Source organism: Limulus polyphemus, unplaced genomic scaffold (assembly GCF_000517525.1).
Source record: "Limulus polyphemus unplaced genomic scaffold, Limulus_polyphemus-2.1.2 Scaffold3477, whole genome shotgun sequence".
Classification (NCBI taxonomy): Eukaryota; Metazoa; Arthropoda; class Merostomata; order Xiphosura; family Limulidae; genus Limulus; species Limulus polyphemus.
Window position 1 is genome coordinate 27,064 of NW_013669087.1, and position 25,265 is coordinate 52,328.

Genomic DNA, 25,265 nt, shown 5'->3' on the forward strand with positions numbered 1-25,265 from the left:
TTCTTAAGAAATGTTTGATGACTATCTGGACATTATAAAGATTTTCCATGTGAAATCTGAAAATGTTCTGGTGCATAAAAGTATTTTTAATCTTAAAATGAACATTACTTTGCATGATAGACAGGCAACATGAAAAAAAAGAGAGAGAGAGAGAAAAACACTACTTTAAAAATCTTAAGACTTAATAAAAAAATTTGATATTTTGCATATGAAAGCCTTGTAATGTTTACTGATAATCTGCCAAATTTCATTAACATTCGCTTACTAATTTAAAAGTTATAGCATGAAAATTATAATAATCACAAAATGGTTGAGGTCAGTCCCAGGGACCAAGCCCGTGCTGAAAGAGTTAATCACATGCAACTGAGCTAAAACTGTATGTTGTGAGTGATCCAGTAAACAGCTGAAAGGAGCATAGTTTACTTTTCAAGGAATTAGCACATAATCTAGTTATAATGGTTTTTTTCAGGGATCTTCAAACTGCTATCTATTACCACAAAATATGTTTTGAATGCATAAGATCATGAATGCCAACAAAGTTAACTGATACATTAACTGCCCACCATAAAGAAATACATATTGATAAACAGTGAAAATAAAATATCCCTACAAACATGAAAAACAAACCATTATCTCATGTTGTTTTAACATATATTTACAATTTTAAGGTAAAATTAAACATTTTTGACAGGAAATACTTGTCACATAATACCCCTCATAAATATGTACTCCTTCCAAAAAGTTGTAGCCTTTCATTTGTAATGCGCCTTATTTCAACATTAGTAAAATACTTTCACAGGGTATTCCTGAACAAGTTTGTAAAAATATCCAATTACAGAATCTTTCACATCATATATAAAATCAAGTAACCATGTTTTGTTTTTTATAGCAGTTTGACTAAAGTTAAAACACAGATTTATTTAAAAACTGATGTTGTGTAAAAACTAATGCATATGATTTTTTGGTATATTATGTTTTTTGGTAACTTACACTGTATTTTTAATTAATTAAAATGCTAATTATATCATATTCTGAGTATCTTTAAAGAGACTTCCTATACAAATCTCATGTGACACTGAAAAAAAACAACAAAAAAACCATTATAACCAACAAAAAAAAGTCAATCTATTTTTACACACAAAATAAAATAGAAAAACTAAAGTTTAGTTATTATAATATTGTCTTATACAGCTATAATTGTGTGGATATAGTCTGTACCTTTCCTCTGTGTGTTCTGATACCCTTCCACAATGGTTTCAGTACACTGTCAAAAGACTCAATACCATATGGAGTTGCAGCTTCAGCCAAAGCAGCCAATGCCAAGGCTGTAATAGTTCTGACTTTTTGTTGTTCATCAACTAGACCTGTTGAAAAATAAAAGAAAAATATGATAATTTAATCAGTTTATTCCTTCTTTGGAACGTGATATTACAGCATATAATAAAAAACATCCACATGCTTCTGAAATATATTGCGATGATAAATATAGAACAAAGTACAAAACTGCTTTAAATAATCTTTTCCACAGTACAACTTTCTTACTTCTTAATTGATCTTTTTGAAAACATTACTCATCTACAATAATATCTCTTTTTTTATTCTACACAAAACAAAATATACTTCGAACTTTGCAAGGTAAAACAATAAATACTATTTGAACATTTATTAATTTGTTTAATAATAAAGTGAACAAAAAAACATTCAACAAAACCATTAATTTAAATTATATTTTCTTTAACAGGCACTTAAATTAAATATGACCTGCTGACTAAGGTAAGACAATAAAATTCCTGGAAGTAAAACTAAGGACAGTGAACCCTCATTAGTCCAGACATCACTGATCCAGATTATGCATAATCCAGATAAATTTTCATATAGACAAATCTTCACAATGGGAAATTTAATCAATAATCCATATATTTGCATTCTAAACCTGAATAACTATTTCTTATAACAAACATACACTTTCTATGGATACATGACTTGGCAATACATACACAACTCGACAAGAGTCAAGCAGGGGTTGATCAGAATGGGAAACAAGATGATAATTAGAGATCACAAAACACACTAACTAGTTGCTACTGGTTTAGGACAATATTTCTGAAAACAACAACTGGGTACCAGTTTATGAGCTTTTCTGAGAATTCCCTTCACAGTACGAATGTACATATAAACTATAACAGATATCAATGTCATCAGAGTGATTTACGCTACAGTCACTCAGTGCTCCAAAAACGATGATGTGTAGAAATATAAACATAATTAAAATGTGTTGTTTGTTTATACAAGAAACCACATCCATGAACATGTTTTGGCACCATCAGTAGATACTTCACCTGAGAAAGAAATGTTTGCATAGGCAAGTCAACTATATCTGATACTCTTTGCAGCAAAGACATTCAAAACATACAAACATGGAGCAAACTTTATCTTTAGATGTGTGATGTAAACTCAAGATGTGCATGGGTTAACAACAGACTACAGCTTGGTGTAACAGAGTTTGGATACTCCAAAGAATGGTTGTAACATTTCAAAAGACATAGCTGGAAGGTGAAACAGTAATTTCTGATCAAAACGAAATTTCCAAAGAATATCTACAAAACGTTCTGGCAGGATATGAATTGGCACACATCTACAATCTAGATGAGACTGATCTACTCAAGAGGTTGGGATTTGGTCATTCTTTTGCATGTAATAGTGACAAATTGCTGCTATTTGTGATTGTGAAATCTAAGTGATCAATATTATTTGGAAATGATTTCAATCCTACTTTTCATGCAAGATTCTGGTGGAGTAAGAAAGTCTGGACAACATCAGCTTTGTTCTCAAAGTGACTGGAGGATTTGAACCAATGGATGCATTCAAAGAGAAAAAAATGTTCTCCTTTTGGACAATGTTACTAATCATGCTACATCAGATGAAGAGCTGCCTAATGTAACACTGTACCACTACCAGCTGATTAGAAAATACATTAAAAAAATGTGTTGAAAATAATGATCCACAAGCTGCAAATGTCTGTGAGGCTTTACAAATTTTAAGTCCAGTGCTACTACAGAAACTATCAAATAACTGCTTTAAGCATGTCAAGATTTTGCCACAGCCTGATTAGAGTGAAACTGTTGAGCCATTAAACGTTCCAAAAGGCATTAATGAGATTGATTATGATTTAAACATGAGTATTAACGATGTTATGTTAGATGATTATTGGCTCAACATCGATCCAACAGAACCAACTGGTTGAGTTGTTTGGATTACGACATTAAAAATGATCCATCAATCACAAGACAGTTAATGTGAATAAAATACAAGCTAGCCTTAAATACATCATCACATGGTTCAAACAAAACAGTGATTTATGTAAAGACAATGACAAAGTGTTATTTGCTTAATGCTGCTGAGAAGTTTCAAACAAAACAAACTTCAGTTGAAAAGCAGACTGTGATTAAATCCTTCTTTGTAAAGTGATTTGCTGTATATTCAACCAATACCACATATTTTGTAAGTATATAACTGGTTTGAAAGAAATGATGTTTTATGTGAAGATAGTGAAAAAAACACCAAAAAATAAACTACAAGTATTTCTTTGAAAGTCACTAAGAAACCTTATAACATGTTGGGTGAACAATAACTGCATCTAAAAACTCATGACATTACCATGATTACAAGAAACAGTTCAGTTATATTGACTGACTAGTGAGAAAAGGGTTTTAATTAAATCACAAATTATCAGCTAGTAAGTACATGAAAGAATACAAAACTTTCATACCAAAGGAGTTAAAATGTGGCATGGAAATAAAAATTCTGATTTGTAGTAAAACTTAAATAAAACATCAACTGTTTGTTACTGAATAACTGAAGTTTAATCTTAAAATACTCACCATGTTCAATAATTTCAACCAAGTTTCTGAGATGAGGAAGAATGGCACATCCCATTAAGATAGCTATTTGTTGTACAATTTTTATACCAGTGTGTCTGGCCTGCCAGGATTTCTTACTACGACACACAGCTTTCAGAAATGGCAAAAGTGATGGAATTCCAAGAGCTGAAGCTACTACAGCAAAAGCTCTAGCTGTAGTGTTACGGACATATTCATCTATGTTATCAATATCAGGTCTCATAGTAGAGATCATAGTGGCCAAACCAGCAGCCTGAAAAAATTAACATTTTCCCCCATTTTCTTATATATTTTATTTATTCTGTTGATATATATAAATTCTAAAGCTTTACCTCTATTTCTTTAAATCAAATGGTTCTTACATGATGAAAAAATTAAAAACCAACACAAGCATCATTTTTGTTTCTAACACAGTTGTAAATTTTGTAGCTATTATTGAAGTTTGCATCAAAACAAGATGAAAAAATAATGATTTTTCTCTGTATAAAATTATGAAAAATAAAAATTTTACAAAAAATTAATAAACTTATGTATGTTTTTTTATGTGATACTTGTTTGGTCAGATTCATAAAACATCTAAATTCCTATATTTACATACACAGTTTCAAATTATTAAAAGAAAAAACAAACACACATACATACAGTAAATCATGAAAATGTTTTTAGAATATTAAACTCAAGCTTGTAAGTTGATGTAAATTTCTATAAAGTTATATTATTCAAGAGTATTTTAAGTGTGTATATATTAATGCATGATTTCATTGAGACTTAGGAAATAATGTGTCTCGTATCGCATTGCACTTAGCAATCCACAATGGTCCTACATGCCAGCATTTCCCAAACTATGTTCTGTCTGATATTGATAAGTGATTCATGAGAAAATCATGATTTTAAATTTTAATAAAATATGTTCCTATGTATTAGAATCAGATAATATTGATTTCACATTGAAGAAGAATTATAGAAGATGCCATATGTATTTTACATAATATCTTAGTGGAGAGGTTTGTACCTAAAATATATTATAAGCATAAAAATGTAAAAATTAATATTTAACTTGATTAAATAAATAAATGAAAAAAAATTTGGGAAACACTGCTACCCTTGTGTAGCACAAACTTTGATTCAGCTTTTTTCTAGCAAACATGACACTTCACATGAAAAATTTAAAACAATAATAAAAATGCTTATGTTTTCTGTTATTAACACTAATTAACTGGCATTTGTTTTCATTAAAGGATGATTGCTAGAAAAATTGTGGGGCTGATGTTCATGCTGATGGTGAACTCGAAACTAAGATTTTTCGAAACCTGTAGATATGCATCAAATAGAAAAATAGAGTAAGCCTAGTGAGGAAAAGCATTTTCAAGCTAAATAACTCGTAGAATTAGTCAGTATGGTTTCTCAGTTTGTTTTTTCTAACAGAAAATACTCTTTTAAATGTTTTCTCAAGATTTAAGGAATTTAGTGCATTATTTGTTTTATAGATTGCATGCACGAGTCAGCGTTATAGCCACATAATGGTGTAGTGTTATGCAAGTATTTTCAACTGTTACACAAAGTTATTTTGTGTTGCAACTGCTGTTATGCAAAATTATCTCTGAAACTGCTTTTTAAATATCTAACGAGAGAGAGAGAGAGAAAACAAACAAACACTTTACATGTGAGAAAACATCAAACAGCAAGCAGAATACAAACTTTACCTTTGCTAAGTTTGAAATTATTTCTCTTCCTTCTACCCTAGCATAGTAGTCTTCATCAATGAGCAAAGGTTCAATGACCACCAAAATCTGTCAACAAAGAGTTTCAAGATAATGAGTGTATTTTTTATATAAGTAGCCTTCACTAATACATACTTTTAATAACAATTACAATCTGTAAGAGTTTAAAGTTTTGGTAAGTTTATCTTTTATATTTAAATTAAAAGTCAACAGCAGAACAAAGAATATTACAATCACAAGATGTGGTTGAAAAAAATTCAAATTTGATAATGTACCTTATGCACATATGGTCTCACTAAATCATCAAGTTTATAGAGGACTCTGTCAATAACTTTCACCAGCAGATGTCGTTCTTGATCCTCAAGGGTGGGGGACATTAGCAACGGTAATATCTGGTTAAATAGTGGGCCTGCACCAAACTCTCTGGCTTTGTCTGTGATCTGTCTCAAAGCAGCTTTCCTCATGGGAGGTGTTCCATTCTTTATCTTCAATAACAACTTCATTATCTTTCTTTCTTTCTGTTCATCAGGGCTCAATGATTCTTCATCTACATCAGCCTACGATTCCATGACAAATAGTACACGTTAAAAGCACAGTACAATGAACTTTTAAAAGAAAGTCACTGAAATAGCTAACACAATTCCATATTGTTTATGGTATTATTGGTGCCATAAAAATAATGAATAAAACATGGAAATATAATTCAAACCTTTAAATATGCTAAAATAAAAATATTAGCAACAATTTAATTTGTACCTGTAATACCTGCTATTAAACACTCATCGTACACAGTGTATCCAGTTTCTTACCTCCTCTCTTATAATTTAGAATTTAAAAACCTGCAAATAGGGATTATAAAAAACAGTAAGGAAACAAGTCTGAAGATACTGTAGACATTATTTACTCAAATTACAAACTCCTATTTTGGCTTCCATGCTGTTACCTAGAATTACATTTGGTGCAGTCAAAATAGGGATTTGTAATTTTAGTAAATAATGTCAGCCTTGTTTCCTTACTTTTTTTTTTGTGATCCCTATTTGCAGGTTTTTAAATTCCCAATTCTTTATTATCTTGCTTGCTGATTTTTTTAATGCTGAACTATGGGCAAAGGATTACTTGATATGGTAGCTAACTTTATACATTGTAATTATAATAAACATAGCTAGTAACTAGCTGATATGATTCATGATTTACTGTAGCTATTGGAACACATTAATTCGAGGTGTAAAATGTAAAGCTGCAGTTTGTCATGGAGATTTGTTTGAGAATACAGTGAGCATTTTTTAGTTTCTGTGTAACTAAATTCTCTCTATATATAATGCACATCAATGGGTAAATATATGCCTAGACTAAGACACAAACCCCCCACTAAGCACATATAACATTTTACCAGTAGAAAAGCAGCATTTTCAAATAAAACCTATGTCTAAAACATCGCTTTAAATGAACCTTTGTGTCTTTTAAAGTAATTATTTTATGAAAGTGTGTAATAAAATTTAATGTGTACTAATTTTATTTTTACTCCTTCACTTCATACATAATACAAGGGTTGACTCCATAAAGACACCAATTGTACAGTGTACAAAACATTGGGTATCTACATGTTAACAGTCATCTAACATTTATTTAATATTGGATGGTAATTCCTGTTTCACCCTGTACTTAAGCTCATTAAAGGCACAACAGATATATGTAAGAAAGGTAACTTCAAAGGCTAATAACATCCTTTACACTAGAATTATGATGTTTTAGCTTATGTTAAATATGGAAGAAACAAATCAATTTTTAAACACCCCTACGATCTTTGCAGTACCTTATTTAGTGTTCTACAAAAGATTTTGGTGCAATATATCAAGCTGTTTTTGTTGTAGGCTGACAAAATAATAATAATAATAATAAGAGGAAGAAGAATTACAAATGGGCCATTCTGAGTTGATTTTCATTTCCTTATAAGCCTAGCATGCATGCTTTTTTTGTGCATTTTTATATGTGTACAGCCTTAGCAGTCAATAATAAAGGTTTTAAAACATGGTTTGAACTGAATCTTTACTGTTTGAGGTGCTTTTTGACCAAACATTCTATTAGGGTTTTGTGCAATTCCTATTATGAACCACTGTCATGGTTCATGATAACACCCCAGCATTTCTATTAACCAGTACATACAGGTCAGAGACTGTTTAAAAAGCTAATTAAATTGCAAAGATGACAACTGCCTGATATGCTGCAAAACCCCAGTGAGGGGCAGCTGTCTTAGCACGTGCATATTAAGTCAGTCTTAATTTCAAAAAGAAATATTTAGAAAATTCCCCATCTTCTTTTTTCTGCATTATATGATGTGTTTTCCCTCCAATTTCTTTACTTCAGAATTTTCGAAAATCAAAAATTGACTGCTGTAGTTTTTATCCACTGAGAAACACATAAAATACATAATTACAAACAAGAATTTAAAATTTTAACCTCATCCTTTCTTGATTTGCTGAAATATCACTTAATATGTCAAATCCACCAGAGAAGCCTCTTGCCCCTCTCCGACTTGTTTTCTAGTCAACTTTACATGGCTGATGGACATATTTATAACCAACAGAAAGAGCAAATTCTCCTCTACATAAGTCTTACAAGTCATTGTTTAGCTTTAGTGTTGTAATCCACTAGTCAGTGGTATTGCATGTTATGTGGTTATGATATTTTGGTGCTTTGAATGCTAAAGGAATTTTAACATATTCATGGCCTACTTAGATAAAATGACTGTTGCTTTGAGACATTCTAGTCTAGTGACTGATGTATTTTTTTTTCAGTTTTAAAATGTATATTTGAAAGCTATGTGAATTGTTTTTGGGCATCAAATTTGTGAGACTCAACAAGGTTTACAGAAGAAAGCCTAAAATTTTTACTCAAGTGTAAAAAGCTTGAACATACAGTTAGTACCAAAAATCATTATTTTTATATATTTTATTTATTGTAATATATTTTTAATAATATAACCAAAACATAAGAATTAGAAACATCTCAGTTTAGCCTAATAAAACTACAGCAAAATAAAACATCAAGCATTGTGAAACATAATACTCAGCAATCATGTAGTATTTTTGTTAGCTCTATGAAAAACAGCTAATGGGGCCCCATAGTGATTTACTATTTTGATGCACAGATTATAGCAATAAAAATATAACATAAAAAGGAAATATTTAATATTCATTCAGAGGTTCTAGAGGTTATGCAAATGAAATCTGAAAATAGTAAAATGAAAAATAGTATTTTTTATTCACATAAAAATCAATTTTCACTCAGACTAACACAGTAAAGGCTTTGAAAATAAACATATCTTTATTAAAAAGAACAATTTTTTGTGTATAATAGATTTGTAATGTTTACTAAATCCTTGCCAAATTTTATGAATACACAAACAGTACATCCAGAATTTTATTAAACATAACCATATATCTATGTATATAATATAGTTTCACAAGATTCAGGGGTTGTTTTGTGTGATGAGTTCTTGAACAGATGATTAAATACAAATGGTGTTGTTACGTTAAATAATTTGTTTTCTTCATAAATATGTGTATGTTTATTGGTTTATTTAGAGTTAAGAGTGAATACATGTCCAGCAATAACTGCTTAATTTTGTGAGGTGGCCAGTAAGAAAATTAATAGCCAACCACTGTGACTGACAATAGTTTTCCTAATGGAAAAGCTGACATACTCTACTTATTTTTATATGCAAAATACTGATGAATAGGAGTATATTATGGTTTAGCTCTGTAAATGCAGAGATGCAGTGATATTATGATTAGTCTACAAGACTATGTGTAAGTGCATGAATATCTCTGGCTTTTAAAAGTGAAAGGAGGTAAATGCTTATCTATCAAGAGCAATAAGAAAACAAGAAGGTAAAAAATATTTTTTAGTGGTTGGTTAAATGGTTAATCACACAGGTACAGTTGCTCACAGCACTATGTACAATATGGAAAACTCTTAATCCTTTACCCTCTAGATCAGGCCTCAATAAATTCCAGGTGCTAGGTCACCATGGCAACTGAAAATTTCATCATGGTACCTAGTATTTTCCCTCATTTTATTTGTGCATAGGGCTATGCTAAAATAACTCGAATCTAGAACTGTTCTGAACTCTTGGAAGTCCAGTACTATTTTCGCATTCTTTGAGTCCTAAATTGAACTTTCTTTCTAGGATTTCAATTGTGAATTCAACACTTCACGTTTTTTCTGGAATGAAGTGCTGCAGTTGCACAACATGTTACTAATTTCAGGCCATTTTGTTTTTCTTCTTTCTCTCAATTCAACCAATCAGTGTGCATATTTAGACTCGGATAGGACCAAAGGCAGTAGTTCAGGCAATACTATCAAGTGGTTGTTGATATCATGTGATCGTTAACATGCACTCTTTTGCTGTTAGAGCAAGTAAATATACACTGCTGCCTCGACTATCCGTGCTGGTCTGGGGAAATAAAAAAATTAAGGATAACAGAAACATGATAATCGAAACACTAGTGTATCTCACTAGTTAGCCCATTGTTTAATCTAAATAAAAAATTTTCAGTATATTTAAATTATAATCTTTTTACTGTGATTTGATCACACTATCATGAAAAATGACATCATAATCATAAAAGTCTAGTGTTGGTCAGTCACACTCAGTTTCTCCTAATTTTGTAAGTTATACGAGTCCAATCCACTTTTTCTACTATAATACTTCCTCTTTTGAATACCTGTTCTTGTTTTAGTTGAATTTAATTACTAATTGAATGAAAAGATAAAAGATCTTGCAAGTTCAAAATCTTGTAATTTAAACAAGTGAGCTGGTAACTCAATATTGTGATAATACACTTTGGCACTAATCTAAATGACAGTAAAGCAATAAATCTAAATGACTAGAAAATTTGAACTGTGAGAATAATTTGAACTATTTGGCTGTGAGAATAAACAAAGAAAAATGGATAATTTAGATTTATTTCATATTTTCTTGTGGGGTAGAGAAAATAAGAGATAAATTAGTGCTATTATAAAAAAAACTTGACATTCATTTAGGAGGTTCTACAGGTTATGCAAATTAAACTTTAAACTGTACAATGAAAAAAATGTTTTTAATTTTAAATGATAATCACCTTTTACTCAGACTAGTCAGCCCACGTCAGATTACGATTCCATAAATTCATGGACAAATCTTTAGTAAAAACATTTAATTAAAAAATATGATTTTTCTACACAAAAGATTACAATGTTTACTAAAACTCTACCAAATTTCACAAAGATAAAAAAAAGTGGATAGTTTCATGGTTACAAGATGAGACAAAATGAGTGAGTTATGACAGAAGGAAAATTTATCAGTACTTTTATCTAAAACATGTAATTTTGAAATTAAAAAAAACTAGTAATTTGTTTCTTGTAAATATTATCATCATCTGCACAATTATATGCACTTCCTCATATTCCATAATTGATTCTGTAAAACAATTAACAATTCTCAACTTTGTTATCTCCAATCACTGTCAATCATAAGAGGTTTGTATATGCTAAGTGTTTAAAATATCTTCAGTAGTGTAAGCCTTCTATATTAGTTATTTCATAGTGCAATCATAGGGATAAAATAAATAAAAAATTTTCATAAACTGTGGTTCAATAATTTAAAGAGAAGAAGCAAAGAATTACTATGTATCCAAATACAAAGTTCTCTGCATTTAGTGTTTTGTCCTGTTCAATGCATTACTTTTAACAAATGGTAATTAAAATTGTTAGAAATTATATAAACAATATGATATCTATATACATATCCTTCATTTTTTAGTCTTACTCAACAATTAAAATTTATAAGTCCTAATAATGTGTTTATATACTAAAATATATATATTTCATGAAAATGTATACATACTAGTAACTTGTCAAAATACTGTATATCCTCTGGTTTCAAGGGAGGCAGATTTCCTTTAGGCTGTGTATCAAGCATCTTGATTGGATCATCCTTCTGAAAAAAGAATCCTCCCCCAGCAGAAGGTGTTCCTCCGAGACCTGCTAAGGGTGTAGGGGTAGAAGTCAGCTTTCTTGCAGGAGTACGAATAGGTACATATCCTGCAGGAGGCTGAAGAACCTTGTAGCCTGGAGGAAACATGGAATCCAGTTCTTCATCTGACAGTGGTCTGTTTCGTTCATCAATTTCTCTTTCCCATCGGTACGCTTGCAGTTGTTCAGGAGTCATAGCCATTAAGTGACCTATCAAATAATAAATATTAAAAAAAAAAAGATTAAGCAATATATTTATGTTCCAGTTTACGTACTGATAGAGTTCTTAGAACAAAAGTAAAACATTCTACAGATAAATGAAAATTTCTGGATTTTTATAGTATTTATACAAACAATATGACAAGGATCTACAAGATAAAAATTTTGTCTATAAATGATAAACAAAAATTAAATATTTTTAATGTGTGTCAAATCCCATATAGGCATACTTGAGCAATTTATCCGAGTCTAAGCATTTTTTAAAATTTGTATTCTCTTTAAACAACTCTTGTTTACAGCATGTTGTTCATCATTATTAAATGTGATAAGTATTAACTCTCTCGCCAATAGGTTGGTTGAATTGACCAACCCCCATTTTGTACTCGTTATAGTTTGGTGGATTTGATTAACAAATATTGCTTACCACCTATTTAACATTCATCATTTTAACACATTATGGCAACTAAGTCCATCATTAAAGATCTTAACTCTTTGCAAAAACATACACTAATGAAAAGAGGTAAATAGTATGTTTTTATTCTAGCAACACTTTTATTCAGCTTCAAACCCTAATATTTAATTGTACCATACATGGCATTTCATGAACCAAATAGTTCTTGGCATATAAATTAAAACTTCAAAAGAGAACCAAAACACCTCAGCTGTCACAAAATAATACAACAATCAGTTAACCAGAGAAATAAGTGACTTGAAAATATTGCAACTGAACAAGGTTGCCACAAATAGTTTTTCAAATTAATCTAGTTTATTTCTTTTTTTTGTATGAGACCTCATCACTCTCTTCAGAATGGGGGTCTCCTTGGCTTTTTGAAGAAAATGTAATTATCCCTCCTGCCATGGGCATCCTTTACTGCGCATGTCACAAGGTTTTAGTGAGTTACATTCAAAATTTGTCTTATGCACCAGATAATTATTACAAGAATGTTTTTTCTTTCAAGACATTATTAAAAATAATCTAATAGGCAGTATCACTTCATATTGATGTAAACGTGTAGTTATGAATGCATACAAAATTATATGAAAATGTTTACTAACAACTTATTTATCCCTGTAATGATACAAGATAGAAGTGCAGAACTATTTGTAAGTGAAAACATTCAGACACATTTTTGTAACTGACAACCTGAAAATTTTGAGCTGGCTGCCATCTATGAGATATTATGTGAACTAAGCCACAATGCATTTTCTATGGGCACTTTTTAGTTCATCTTTCTTACAAAAAATGTATTACTTAGAGATTTATCATTGTAAGAGTAAACAAACGTAACTGAAGTGCATAACTTTTTAGATTTGAGTCTATTTACAACTGGTTTTATTTTATATCTTAAAATTATGACAAAACTGCATGCTTACATAAAAAAAATATATTACATTGTAAAACTAAAATAAAAAAATTAACCACTCAGATATGATAGTGATTATTTCCAAAAGACAGACCACTTTAAACACATAATTTTTATGCAGTAACTGAATTTCATGTTTAGAAAGCAACTTTTTAAAATTTATTTAATAAAAAATTTACATAAGTGACCTAACTTCAAATTGTATTAAATCTGTAATGTCTTGAATTTTCCAAGAAGTTATTTTTAGAAAATTTTATTTAATAATCTAGAAAAATCCATGTGGAACATCCTTTCAATACCCGTATAAAAATGAAGGAAAACCTTAAAGAAGTTGCAGATCAATTAGCTGTTGGACAAATTACCGACTGTATCGAGAGTTAGGAACTGGATATATCAAAATGTTGAGGTCAAGGCTATGATGGAGCCTCAGTTATGAATACAGTTTATTCTGGAGTTCAAGCCAAAAAAGGAGGAAAATGTTAAATTTGTGCATTGTGTTTCACACAACTTAAAATTGGTTCTTAATTGACTCAGTTCATGGCATACCCGAAATTTCTACATTTTACAGAGTCATGGAGAGTATTTATTTTTATTTTGGACATAGCATCAAGAGATGGAAGTTACTTGAATCTTTCATTAGTCTGGAATGAAACTACAGCTTAAAAAGAATCTGTCCAACTAGTTGGGCATCAAGACATGACTTGTTAACTGCAGTAAGATACAAATATGTAGAAATACATAAAGCTCTGCCTAAAATTATTCTCATAAGCAAGTCTAATGAAATTAATGAAGCAAAGTCACTTAAAAAATACTGAAGACATTTGATTTCATTCTTCTTGTGATACAATCAAAAATACTTCACTCACTAAATGCTGTGTATAAAATGTACTAACAATAAGTGCTGATATTTCCAAAGTATACATAATAATTAAAGATGTGTACACACAGCTAAAAGCATTTACAAAAGATTTTGAATCAGCCACAAAATCTGCTACAAAACTGAACTAAAAATGAGGGATTGAGCCAAAATTCCAAAATTAACTTGGTCGTGTGATGAGGGGACTTATTGGGTATGATATGGTGATGGGGTTCAACACTGAAACACAATTCAGAAAAGATGTTTTCTATGGATGTATTGAGATAGTTAATGAAAAACTTCTTAAAGGTTTCAAGGGCTTTAATGAGGTGATGGACATATTTAGTGACTGTTAAATTTTCAACTGCAGTGGAAGTAGCAAACTTGAAAGTGCTGTGATGTCCACCAGTTTCCCAACATTTATACAGTATGAACCCAATGCTTACGGGCACCCTTTCCTGTAGATGTCACAAGGTTTTATTAAGTTAGATTCAAAATTTAATTAAGCATCTTTGCTATCAATGCATGTCAATGAAATTAGCATAATAATTTACATTATAATTCAAAGTTTTATTTTATCTAAGTTTTAATTTCTTTATTTCAAAAGAAACCTTAAAGAAAAATTCTTAAACTTTAGTTCTGTTATCATGCGAGTTCACAAAATCTTAATTTTTTAACTTGAATATTTCTTCACATACACTATACTTCTATATATAGATATAGGTTAATTGCTCTGCTAACACATCCTTTCAAATTCTTTAGTGTCAATTCCCCAGTGCCACAAAAAATAAACTTTTCTAACTCCTGACAGATGCCATGCACACCTTCTAGACTTAAAAGTGGATTTCAAAGCCAATCTCTATTTATCTGACTACATGTTTATAACCAATTGACAGTGCTCATTTTGAACTATGTAATACTGTCAGTCATCCTAAGTTACTGATGCAAAGAACATTGTTATACCATTGAAAAGCCTGAATAGAAATAAAATTATTTAGACCTTCATATTACTTAGTTAGTAAGCCAGATAAATTAAAGTGCTTTTTTATGATAGGAGTCTAGTAATTTATAATTTTTGGGTATTTCAAAATGCATATGTAAAATCTACAAAAATTAATTAGTCTATCCCCTCTATGTGCAAGATACAATGAGGGTTAACAGTATGCAAATGCAAGATCATTTTGCTAAAGTATCTCTGCTGACGATACTGTAATATTACTCAGGGGGCACCATTGACAAGTGTCAAGATGAATAATAAGTGTTCAAGGACAAGAAAATAAAATAAAAAATAAACTAAGTGAAAGGTAAAGATATTAAAAAAAATATTTTAAGATTATTCAAAGCCCACTGATGTGTGTTGAGAACAATAATGAACACTAAGGGACAGAAAGGAAAATAAAACATTAAACATAAACTTCATGTGAAAACTTAAAGGTGCACAATTATGAAGATAATCAAAAGATCTTTTAAGATTATTTGAGGCAAATTAAAATTCTATTTCTTAATTTTAAACATTTTAGTGCATTATATATTGATGATAATAGCTACAGTTAGTAGTATGATAGAGAAAGTGAAGAGAAATAGAGATAGAGAAATAAAATATAAACATTTACTTTAAAAATGTACAATTTAAAAGAAGACTGCATGTTATTCAGTGTTGGTGAGAGTTGTTTGATGTGGAAAGTTTCTTTAATCAGTAATTCCAAATCAGTGTTGGCTTGCAAAGGATATTGGAATTACTGATTAAAGAAAATGTCCACATGAAACAACTTTCACCATGCAGTCTTCTTTTAAATTGCACATTATTTTAAATATGTACAGTATTTTTTTCTTACTCCTTCACTTTCTATGTTTTGGTTAAATTATTGTTATTGCAGCAATCATTTTAATTATTTACTTAGGAATGACATAATTCTTTTTGAGATACTGAAGATGGAATCTATAGAATTCCAAATGTTTATCTGTGTCCCCTTCTGTTATAAATAATGTTGTTTATCTTAAGTATCATTATCATTTTTATTAGTTAATTATGTATTATTTATGTTTTACTGAGGAGTCACTGACTTGTGTCAAGATGAATAATAAATGGTAAAGGACAGGAAAGGAAAATAAAACATTAAAAATTGAGTATATGTGAAGAAAAAAAAAGACCTGAAATTACAAATATCACCATAAGAAGATATTTTAAGATATTCCACAAAAAATTAAATGGCATGTATTTTTTTCCTATTCCTAAATTTTAAATATTTCATTGCACTGTATGTTGATGATAATATCTACAGTTAGTGATATGGTAGAGAAAATGAAATATAAAGTTTTGATATTCATTTAGGCAGTTCTACAGGTAATGCAAATAAAACTTGAAAACTACAAGATGAAAAAAGTATTTTAATACTTAAAATGAAAATTACCTTGCACTCAAACTATTCAGAGGCTACAATAGATAAATATTTTTAGCAGAAAGACTTATTTAAAATAATGCCATTCTTTGTGTACAAGATACTTATAATTTTTAGCAAAATCTTACCAGTTTTTGTGAGGATATATCAAGAAATTTCAGAGTTACCATATGTTTTGTTGCACATGTATCATTCCTCAGTCAGGTTCCTGCAACTTGTAGGGGACCAGTGTGAGAAAGTTAAACCTACTTTTAATAATCCCAGTTATTTAAGAAGTACCATGGGACAAAAAAGACTAAATGGGTTAACCCTTTCCAGATGGGTCATGGGTGAAAGGTCATGTCAACGTGTTTGTTGATCGCATTCAAAATTTTATTGAAACTTCAATTCTTGAATTTATGTCAATAAGTTTGGTATCAAATTGTAGATTATAATTCAAATTTCAGTATTATACCCTACTCAATTATTTAATTTAAAAGTAAATATGGAAAAAAAAACAGAGTTAAACATTGGTTTTTGTGTCACGTGGTATGTTGAATGCAGCACTGGTTGAAAATACTAGGTCTATAGATTCGTACGAATTAGGAACTCAAATTACCGTTACTATAAAGCTAGAATATAAAATAAGAGCCTCTTATCTTTTCAATTTGCTTAGATACTGCTCATATAATAAACCAAACACAGTGGCACCCCACCCATCTTATTCCATTTTTGGAAATGCTCCCTTATATACGCTTACTTCTATATATGACATGAATAATCAATCGTTGGTTCAGAATGTCCCCCTAGTGGCTTTCTCAGCCATTTTAATGTGTTTGGATGACATCTCTTTCTTTTGAACCAAGATTTCAATGAGGTAGGGTGTGTGTCTTTAGTCTGCTCAAAACTGATAAATTATAGTGGAATTCCATGGTATTAATGTAGTAATTTATGATTATTTTGGCAATTCAACTGTATATGTAAAACCTAAAAAAATTATTTCGTTTCATATCCTCCATGTGCAAAATTATAAAAGGCTTAGCAATCTGTCAGATTTCGTTAATATACGCTTACTAATTTAAAAGTTATAGTACAAAAACTATAACAAGCACAAAGTGGTTACGAGGTTGGTCCCAGGGACCGAGCCCATGCTGAAAGAGTTAAGTGTACTTTCAATTAGGAATGAGGTGGCATGCTTTCTCAGCAATGATATGGACCACAAAAATGAAATTTTTGCTGACAGAATAGTGCAGAAACAAAACATATAAACTCAATGCATGGCAGGTACTGGTTTACTACTAACCAATAAATATATCATATCTACTTTTATATTTTCATGGTAATTGTAATTCCTCTAATAGACAGAAAATATTCAGATGGAACACACTAATAATAAGCCATGTGGATACAAGATAATTTTTTTTTGTGAGAAATATATAGACCTAGTATATTTCTATGTTCCCTAACCCACTTTTACTTAGGGAGCCTAAGCTCCACAGGACCCACCATATAGATTCACCAGCAGTGTGGCCTGGTAAATATCCTAGCCCAAGAACCTATGCCACTGATATGCATGTGTGTGTCAACTGGTCACATTGTTACCAAGATTAAGTGTTTATAAACACTTTGTGTGTGTCTATCATACATTAAATTAATAAAATTTTATGAAAGTTAATGAATTTTCATTTTGCTAGACGTTTTTCTAATCTGTCCCACCCTTTCCTTTGAGAGCATATTAATACAACATGGCTATTACATTGTTTATTAGATTGAAGTAATTGATTTTTCTTAAATATTGTTAAGTAACAGTGTGTATAAGATTTTTATACTGTTATACAGTTACAATGGCAGAGGTTTTTGATTATTCAAAATATGTTAAAGCTTAAATCTATGACAGTTAATTCTATATTCATCATAGTTTCCATGTGGTAATAATTTTACCAGATGTCAGTTATTGTTATCATTGTTGCCTAGACACATGTTTTAAAACAGTGTTCCATAGATAAATGAATCTGTACTGCTCAGTAAATTGTTGCCCAATGAAGGCTCTGGTAAGAGAGCTGAAAGCTCAGAAATAAAAGAAAAGTATTTTAGCATACAGAAAGGTTTGTGTGTAATTCTAGCTATTGGACATGTTATTTACTAACCTGCAAATACAAAGTGCAGAAACAGAAGCTGATTCTAAAAAATAAACTTAGTATTCCAAAGACTGTTTAATCTGCAAGTCTAAGTTCAAGGGAGGTCCACACATTGTGGCTTTAAATTTTGCACAGTTGTTTGAATACCTGCAGTCACTAACACTGGGTGTATACGAACTGAAGTAGGCAGTATCATACACACAAAAACTTCTCCTTGAGGATGTAGTGTATGACATCTGGTTTTGAAGTAAACTAGATGGTTATCTTCTTTTTCTTGCAAAAATTCAATCTGCCATACTTCAAATAACACTTACTATCACAGAATTCAGCTTAAAAGCCAGTGTGAAATAGGTCTAGTATTGCCTGTGTCTTGCAAGTTCATAGTGGAGTGTTGTACCGACAGGATTAATTATATGATTCTTGATTCAAGTGGCACAAAGAACACAGGCTCACAAAATCAATTTTCATACCCAAAGGTGTTAAGGATAGTGCAACAATCACTGATGATACTTTTGATGAACGCAAACAACTGACAGTAGGATATGAAATACTATCTTAATGTACAAGGTAAGTAAAATATGACATTTTTGTGGAGGAATCATGGACAATATTAAAATTGGTTTCAGTCATTTGTGTTTTTGTGGTTTTCAACATAAATGGAATAATGTATGGTTACACGATATTATATAAATAAAAAACTCCAAAGGTGAGCAAAAATGCCAGATATGCCCTGAATCTAATAATAAACTTTGTAACATGTAATAAAACTAAATAATTATGAGTATATAAAACAAAAATTACCTGGTGTGGGCGTGGCCATAGCCATGGCTTTTGCACCTGTAGGTGTCACTCCACTTGGAGTCATGGCACTAGGAGTCATACTGCTGGGAGTCAATCCTCCAGGAGTCAGCATAGAAGGTGTCTGAGGAGTCTGATTGCCCATGTTTGAAACTGGAGTTTCATCCCATCGAGACCTTCTTTTGCTAGCACTCGGCGTAGGAGTTTCCTGAATCAAGTCTACTCCAGTACGATCTGTACGTGGAGTTTCTGCCCATCCACTTCCATGGCCAGGGGTTTCTGGGATAGTTGAAACAAATGTATGATTTATGAGTTATTGATATTAGTATTAAAAAGTTGAAAATGTATAATCAAAGATTTTTAATCATTTTGTACAATGAACTGAAAAAAAAAAGAAATATTACATTTCTCCTAACGATGAAGAAATATTCGCTATAATACAGATACTGTTTTTTCTATAATTAAGAGTTTATACTTTTTATATGCTGAAACTGCAAAGTATCTTTAAACTGTAATTTTAATTTGATAAGCTTTTTAAGTTCACATTTCAACCTAGAAGTATGTTCATATAAACATTTTCCTAAATATCTTACGAAAATATGAAAGGTTATGACAATTATATTATCCCCAATTTTACAAAATACCACACCTCTATCTGTTTTGGGTGTTTCATCCCATCGGTTGCGACGAGCACTCGGTGTGGCTTTGTGGCCAGGAGTATCATGACCTGGTGTGGCTGCACCAGGAGTGGCATGAGCTGGTGTAGGTTCCCACATTCGTGTGCTAGCCCCAGGAGTTGCACCTGGTGTTTCCGAGCCTTTAGGAATACGGCCTGGTGTTTCATCCCATCTGCTTTGAGATGGTGTTTGGGACTAAAACAAGTAATAAAAAAAATCAAGCTTTCATAGGAATAACAGAGTTTTGTAATATTTAATATGCAAATTAAACAAATTAACACTCTTGCTATAGGCTCGGTTGAATTTGCTGAATTTGTATATCTTCTTGAACTTTTGCAAGCTTTCAGGGAGCATTAAGAATCTTTTGTAGAAACAACAACAGACTTTTTAATGAGTATTTCACTTAAAATTTCTCTGTGAATACATGGAGTCAAAGTGATTTGCATGCTTTTCTTCATCTGAAAATTGTCAAATTTCATTTGCATAATCTTTAAACCCCACTGAATAAATCTATTATTTTCTCTACCCTAACAGAGTCAATCAACTTGATTAACCTCATAACCAATAGGGGGTGCGTATCTCATCATAGTAGTCAATATGATACACATCTAGATATTGATGCTATAAGTATCTAGATAGACAAGTTTTACCAATGGTTTGTTAGAAAGTTTGATGCTCTTGTCTGTAACTTATTATCTATATTAATAACACTGTCTTATTTAAGTACTTCACACTTTACAGCACTTTTTCAAATTCTCAGGTTTGATCAACAAAAAGGTAATATCTGTCTAATTATTTTGTTATTGTTAATTTATGTTACTTTGCAGGTAATTAAGACATGTAGTACTAAATACTCATCTTCCTTTATTGAATCATTAATTTTTCAGCAAAAATACTGTTATTAGATTTTTTCTGAACAGACACACTGTTTACTGAAAGCTTGCCAAATTTTGTGAAGATACATAAATTGTATCGGACCATTTATCAACACAATTGTATCGCAGCTCCACAATACGATACTCATATTGTTTTACTGTATTGCCACACCTTTAATAACCACCATAGAAAAATAAGAAATTAATCTAAATTACCTTTTTATCTTTCTGTGATTGCAAATTGTAACAGGAAACTACATTTATTTATCCTAAATAGCTTTAAACTCATAACAGTATACATCTATTTATACTTAAATTTTACTGTACTATTGCCCTTTGAACAGTGTCTAACTGGTAATTCTGCCACACAAGTTTAAATCACTTGGTAGAAGAAACAGCTCACATTATCGTATAGAAATACGTAATGCATGGGCTACTCGCAAGCATACGTCATGAAAAACTATTATTATTTTACGTAATCTAACCTAAAAGTTTCTAATTTTTACATTTTAGTTACTTTTATAATAATAAATAAAGAATACACATGAAAAACAGGAAATATAGTGTTTACCTGGGTCTTTTTTTTTGCTGATGACAGCACTTAACCCTACTCTTTTATACTAATGGTACTGCTGTGCTAATAATACAGAATAATAACAGGCAAAAAGCAGACAATGTCCATAACTCTCCAAATTTTTCTGGCATTCTAATTGTGCAACAAGAGCTGATAAAAATTCAGCTAAGCTTGTCAATGTCTTTCCTGTAGGAAAAAAGTTTGAATTGGAAGCGAAATAGACAATTCTCTGTACAGAAAACAATGGTATATAATCACCATTTGATAGATTAAAACTTTGGCTTTCAATAGGTTATAAATAATATATTATTAAATGTTAGAGAGCTACTGCCATTCTTGGAAAGAGGATGTGACAGGTGGGCATTGGCAAAAGTGGTCCAATTTTCTAGTTTATGGCTTTGTAACCAAATAAGTTTGAAGGCTATAAATATTATGCCTTACATGAGTAATAACAATACTACAATGAGTAATGTTAAATTTCTCAGAGGAGTTGTAAATAAATTAGAGAAGAAAGTATACATAGAGAATATTCCAATTCTCATACTAGTGGAAATTCAGAGTTTTTAGTAATATTGATTTTTAAAAATAAAGAACTTAAAACTTATATGATGTTAAACTTTGAATTACAAAGGCCTGTGATAGTTTTATTGTCTTAAAATGTTTACGTTCTACAGTAATTCCTGTATGCTGAATCCAAAAAATGACATTCATTTTTCTCCATCATGTAAAGATTCTTCACAAAATGTCATAATGCAATAATGCAATATATAAGAGAAAGATACATGTAGTTTTAAGACTAAAAGACAGAGTTCACAAAAAAATCAGGATGAATGAAGATGCATATTCGTTTTACATCACTATTCATTCCTTTCTTAAGTTTGTTTGTATTTTTTGTTAACAAACATAATGATAAAAAATGTTCATTGTGGTAAACAAAATAATAATTTGATCTAAGTAAGAGTTTTTTTCTTCACAATTTGTAAGAAAAAAAAAAAGAAAAAAGAAAAAAAAATGAATATTTTCAAAATCTGCTTAACTAAAAATCCGCTAATAAAACCAAAACAATTTTTAAGAAGTATAAATTTGCAGGCCTGAGTTATTAGTTACATTTTGAGTGTAATTCAGTAAAAATCTTGTGACATGTGCAGAAAAATTTAAAGTATTATGGTAAAATTTCATTTTTTAATAGTCATTGATTTCTTAACATACAATATTTTAACTAAATAAAAAAACATATCAGTAAAAAAATAACATTAAAAAATGCAGTTAACACAAAATTTTTCTGCTGGTAGTGGTGTAAGACAAGGCAAGTCATTATTTACATCTAAGTGAAGTATAACTGAGCAATACTTTTAAAACTAATAAATTAAGCAATTAAAAAAGTAAACACAAAAGAGATTTTGTTATTCTTAATCTAAGGCTTTCTATTATTTGGTCAAACTGATTAAACTTGCTCCATTTAGAAGCTTTTTCCTTTAGATTAACGGCAACAATTTCAAATAAACCACAACTAATCTTATGTCTAGGACACCAGATAAAAAAATATAATTTTATAATGTTAAGATAGAAAAGTAATTTTGCATTTTTAGTTTCAGAATTTTTTTTCTATCTAAAAATAATTTTTGTATTTCATTTATATGGACTGGAAATCTGCTCAGGTAAATTGACTTCACTGGATGTTCACTTGAAGATCACAAACTTTTCTACAACGTGGCAATATGGTCATAAAAAGGTTGTATATACCACTAGGCTTGCGAGTTGGGTGAATAAATGGTAGATTTTTTTTTATTATAATAAATAAATCAATGCAAAGTAACACACGTGTTACTATAATTTCAATTACAAGTATAATTTGGTGTTATGGTTGATCAGTCTTAAATATTTTTACTAAAAATATGTTATTTTTCTATTGCAACTACTCGCATTCAAACTATTAACAAATCAAGTGTAAGGTGATTTTTATTTTAAGTATTAAAATACTTTTCTTTGTCTTACAGTTTTCATATTTTATTTGCATAATCTCTAGAACCTCCTAAAAGGATATGAAAGTTTTTTAAGGCAAAGACTTGTATTCAATTTACATTTTCTCTACCATATCACTAACTCAAGGTATTATCATCAATGTACAATGCAAAAAAAATATTAAAATTAGGAAACAGAAAAAAAACTTAATTTTTTGTAGAATATCTTTAAAGATTTTCCTTTTGTTAAATTCATAATTTCAGCTCTATTCCTTTTCAAATATAGTTAACTTTTTAATGTTTTATTTTCCTTTCTTGTCCTTTACCATTTATTAATCATCTCAACACAAGTCAACTGTGTTCTTGAGGCATATTACAGTTTCTTTCGGAGACATGCATAACCCTTCGGCAAAATTTTCATTCAGTGCAAAATATCCCAAGCCTTAAGAATGGAAGCAAAGCATAATGTACATTTAAAATTTTTTAAACCTGTTAATTATGCATTTTAAACCCTAACTAATAGAGAATTACCTAATATATAATAGCAAGACCTAAATAAATTTTAAACTGTATCTCTAACTATAACATATTTAGGTAAGAAATAACCATAAGTGGTATAGTCCATCAAGAAGCCAACCATACTACAGCCAACTTCATATAATCTGACAAATGCATGCAAATTTCAAAATAATTGTTGTTAGTTTATAGTGTAAAATGATCTCTTTCTAATATCTATGCACACGTTATATACACATCTATATGGAGGTTATAAAGTTCAAACAAATCTGCTGAAAGTGGGCATGGCAGCTGTAAGGGATTGAAAAATTTATTACTTGTTCCAAATGTATTCTTTCAAATAACTCTGAATTGAAAGAGTGAAAAAGTTTTCTAAGCATTTCATTGTTTAGATATACCTCTACAGTACTGCCATTGTATTATTGAAGATATAGAGTGCCAAAATAGAGAATTTTCATAGCTCATTGGTCATGTGACAATACATCTGAAGTCAAGTAGATTTTTAAAGCCTTATTTTGAAATAGAGGACTTAAAACTTGGATAAAATAAAACCTTGAATCATAACACATTATAATAATTTCATTCACATACATTGATGTTAAAGATGTTTAATTAAATGACATGCACCGACATGTGTTAAGATGAATAATAGATAGTCAAGGACAGGAAAGGAAAATAAGGCATTATAAGGGAAAAGATGTGTACATACTTCTTAATTTGCACAATATGTTGATGATAATAGCTACAGTTAATGATATGGAAGAGAAAATGAAAATATAAACATTTATCTTAAAAACTTTTGATATTCATTTGCGTGGTTCTAGAGGTTATGCAAATGAAATTTGAAAACTGTAAGATTAAAAAAAATATTTTTATACCTATTATGAAAATCACCTTGCACCTGAACTATTCAGAGGCAAAGTGCAAATAACCACAATAAATAGATATTTTTAGCAGAAAGACTTATTTAAAATAATGTCATTCTTGGTGAGGACACATTAAGAAATTTCAGAGTTACTATATGTATTGCTGTAACTTGCAGGGGACCGACGCGAGGGGGTTAAAGCTATTTTTTACAATCCCAGATATTTGAGAAGTACCATGGGTCAAAAAAGACTAAATGGGTTAAGTGTACTTTCAATCAGGAATGAGGTGGCATGCTTTCTCAGCAATGATATGGACCACAACGATAAAATTTCTGCTGAGAGAATAGTGCAAAAACAAAACATATAAACTCAATGCATGGCAGGTACTGGTTTACTACTTACCAATAA

The 25,265-nt window shown here is 30.3% G+C and overlaps 1 protein-coding gene across 3 annotated transcripts in view; it reads right to left on the minus strand.

Moving 5' to 3' along the window:
• LOC106469423 (splicing factor 3B subunit 1) overlaps positions 1-25,265 on the minus strand; it is a 98,347-nt gene that overhangs the window by 22,331 nt on the left and 50,751 nt on the right. For all 3 annotated transcript variants that reach the window (XM_013929916.2, XM_022397937.1, XM_013929917.2), the window contains 7 exons: positions 20,038-20,260; positions 19,392-19,667; positions 11,508-11,845; positions 5,896-6,177; positions 5,603-5,689; positions 3,882-4,152; positions 1,219-1,364 (listed from right to left, as the gene is read on the minus strand). In XM_013929916.2, coding sequence (XP_013785370.1) covers positions 1,219-1,364; positions 3,882-4,152; positions 5,603-5,689; positions 5,896-6,177; positions 11,508-11,845; positions 19,392-19,667; positions 20,038-20,260 — 1,623 coding nt within the window. The remainder of the gene's footprint in view (positions 1-1,218; positions 1,365-3,881; positions 4,153-5,602; positions 5,690-5,895; positions 6,178-11,507; positions 11,846-19,391; positions 19,668-20,037; positions 20,261-25,265) is intronic.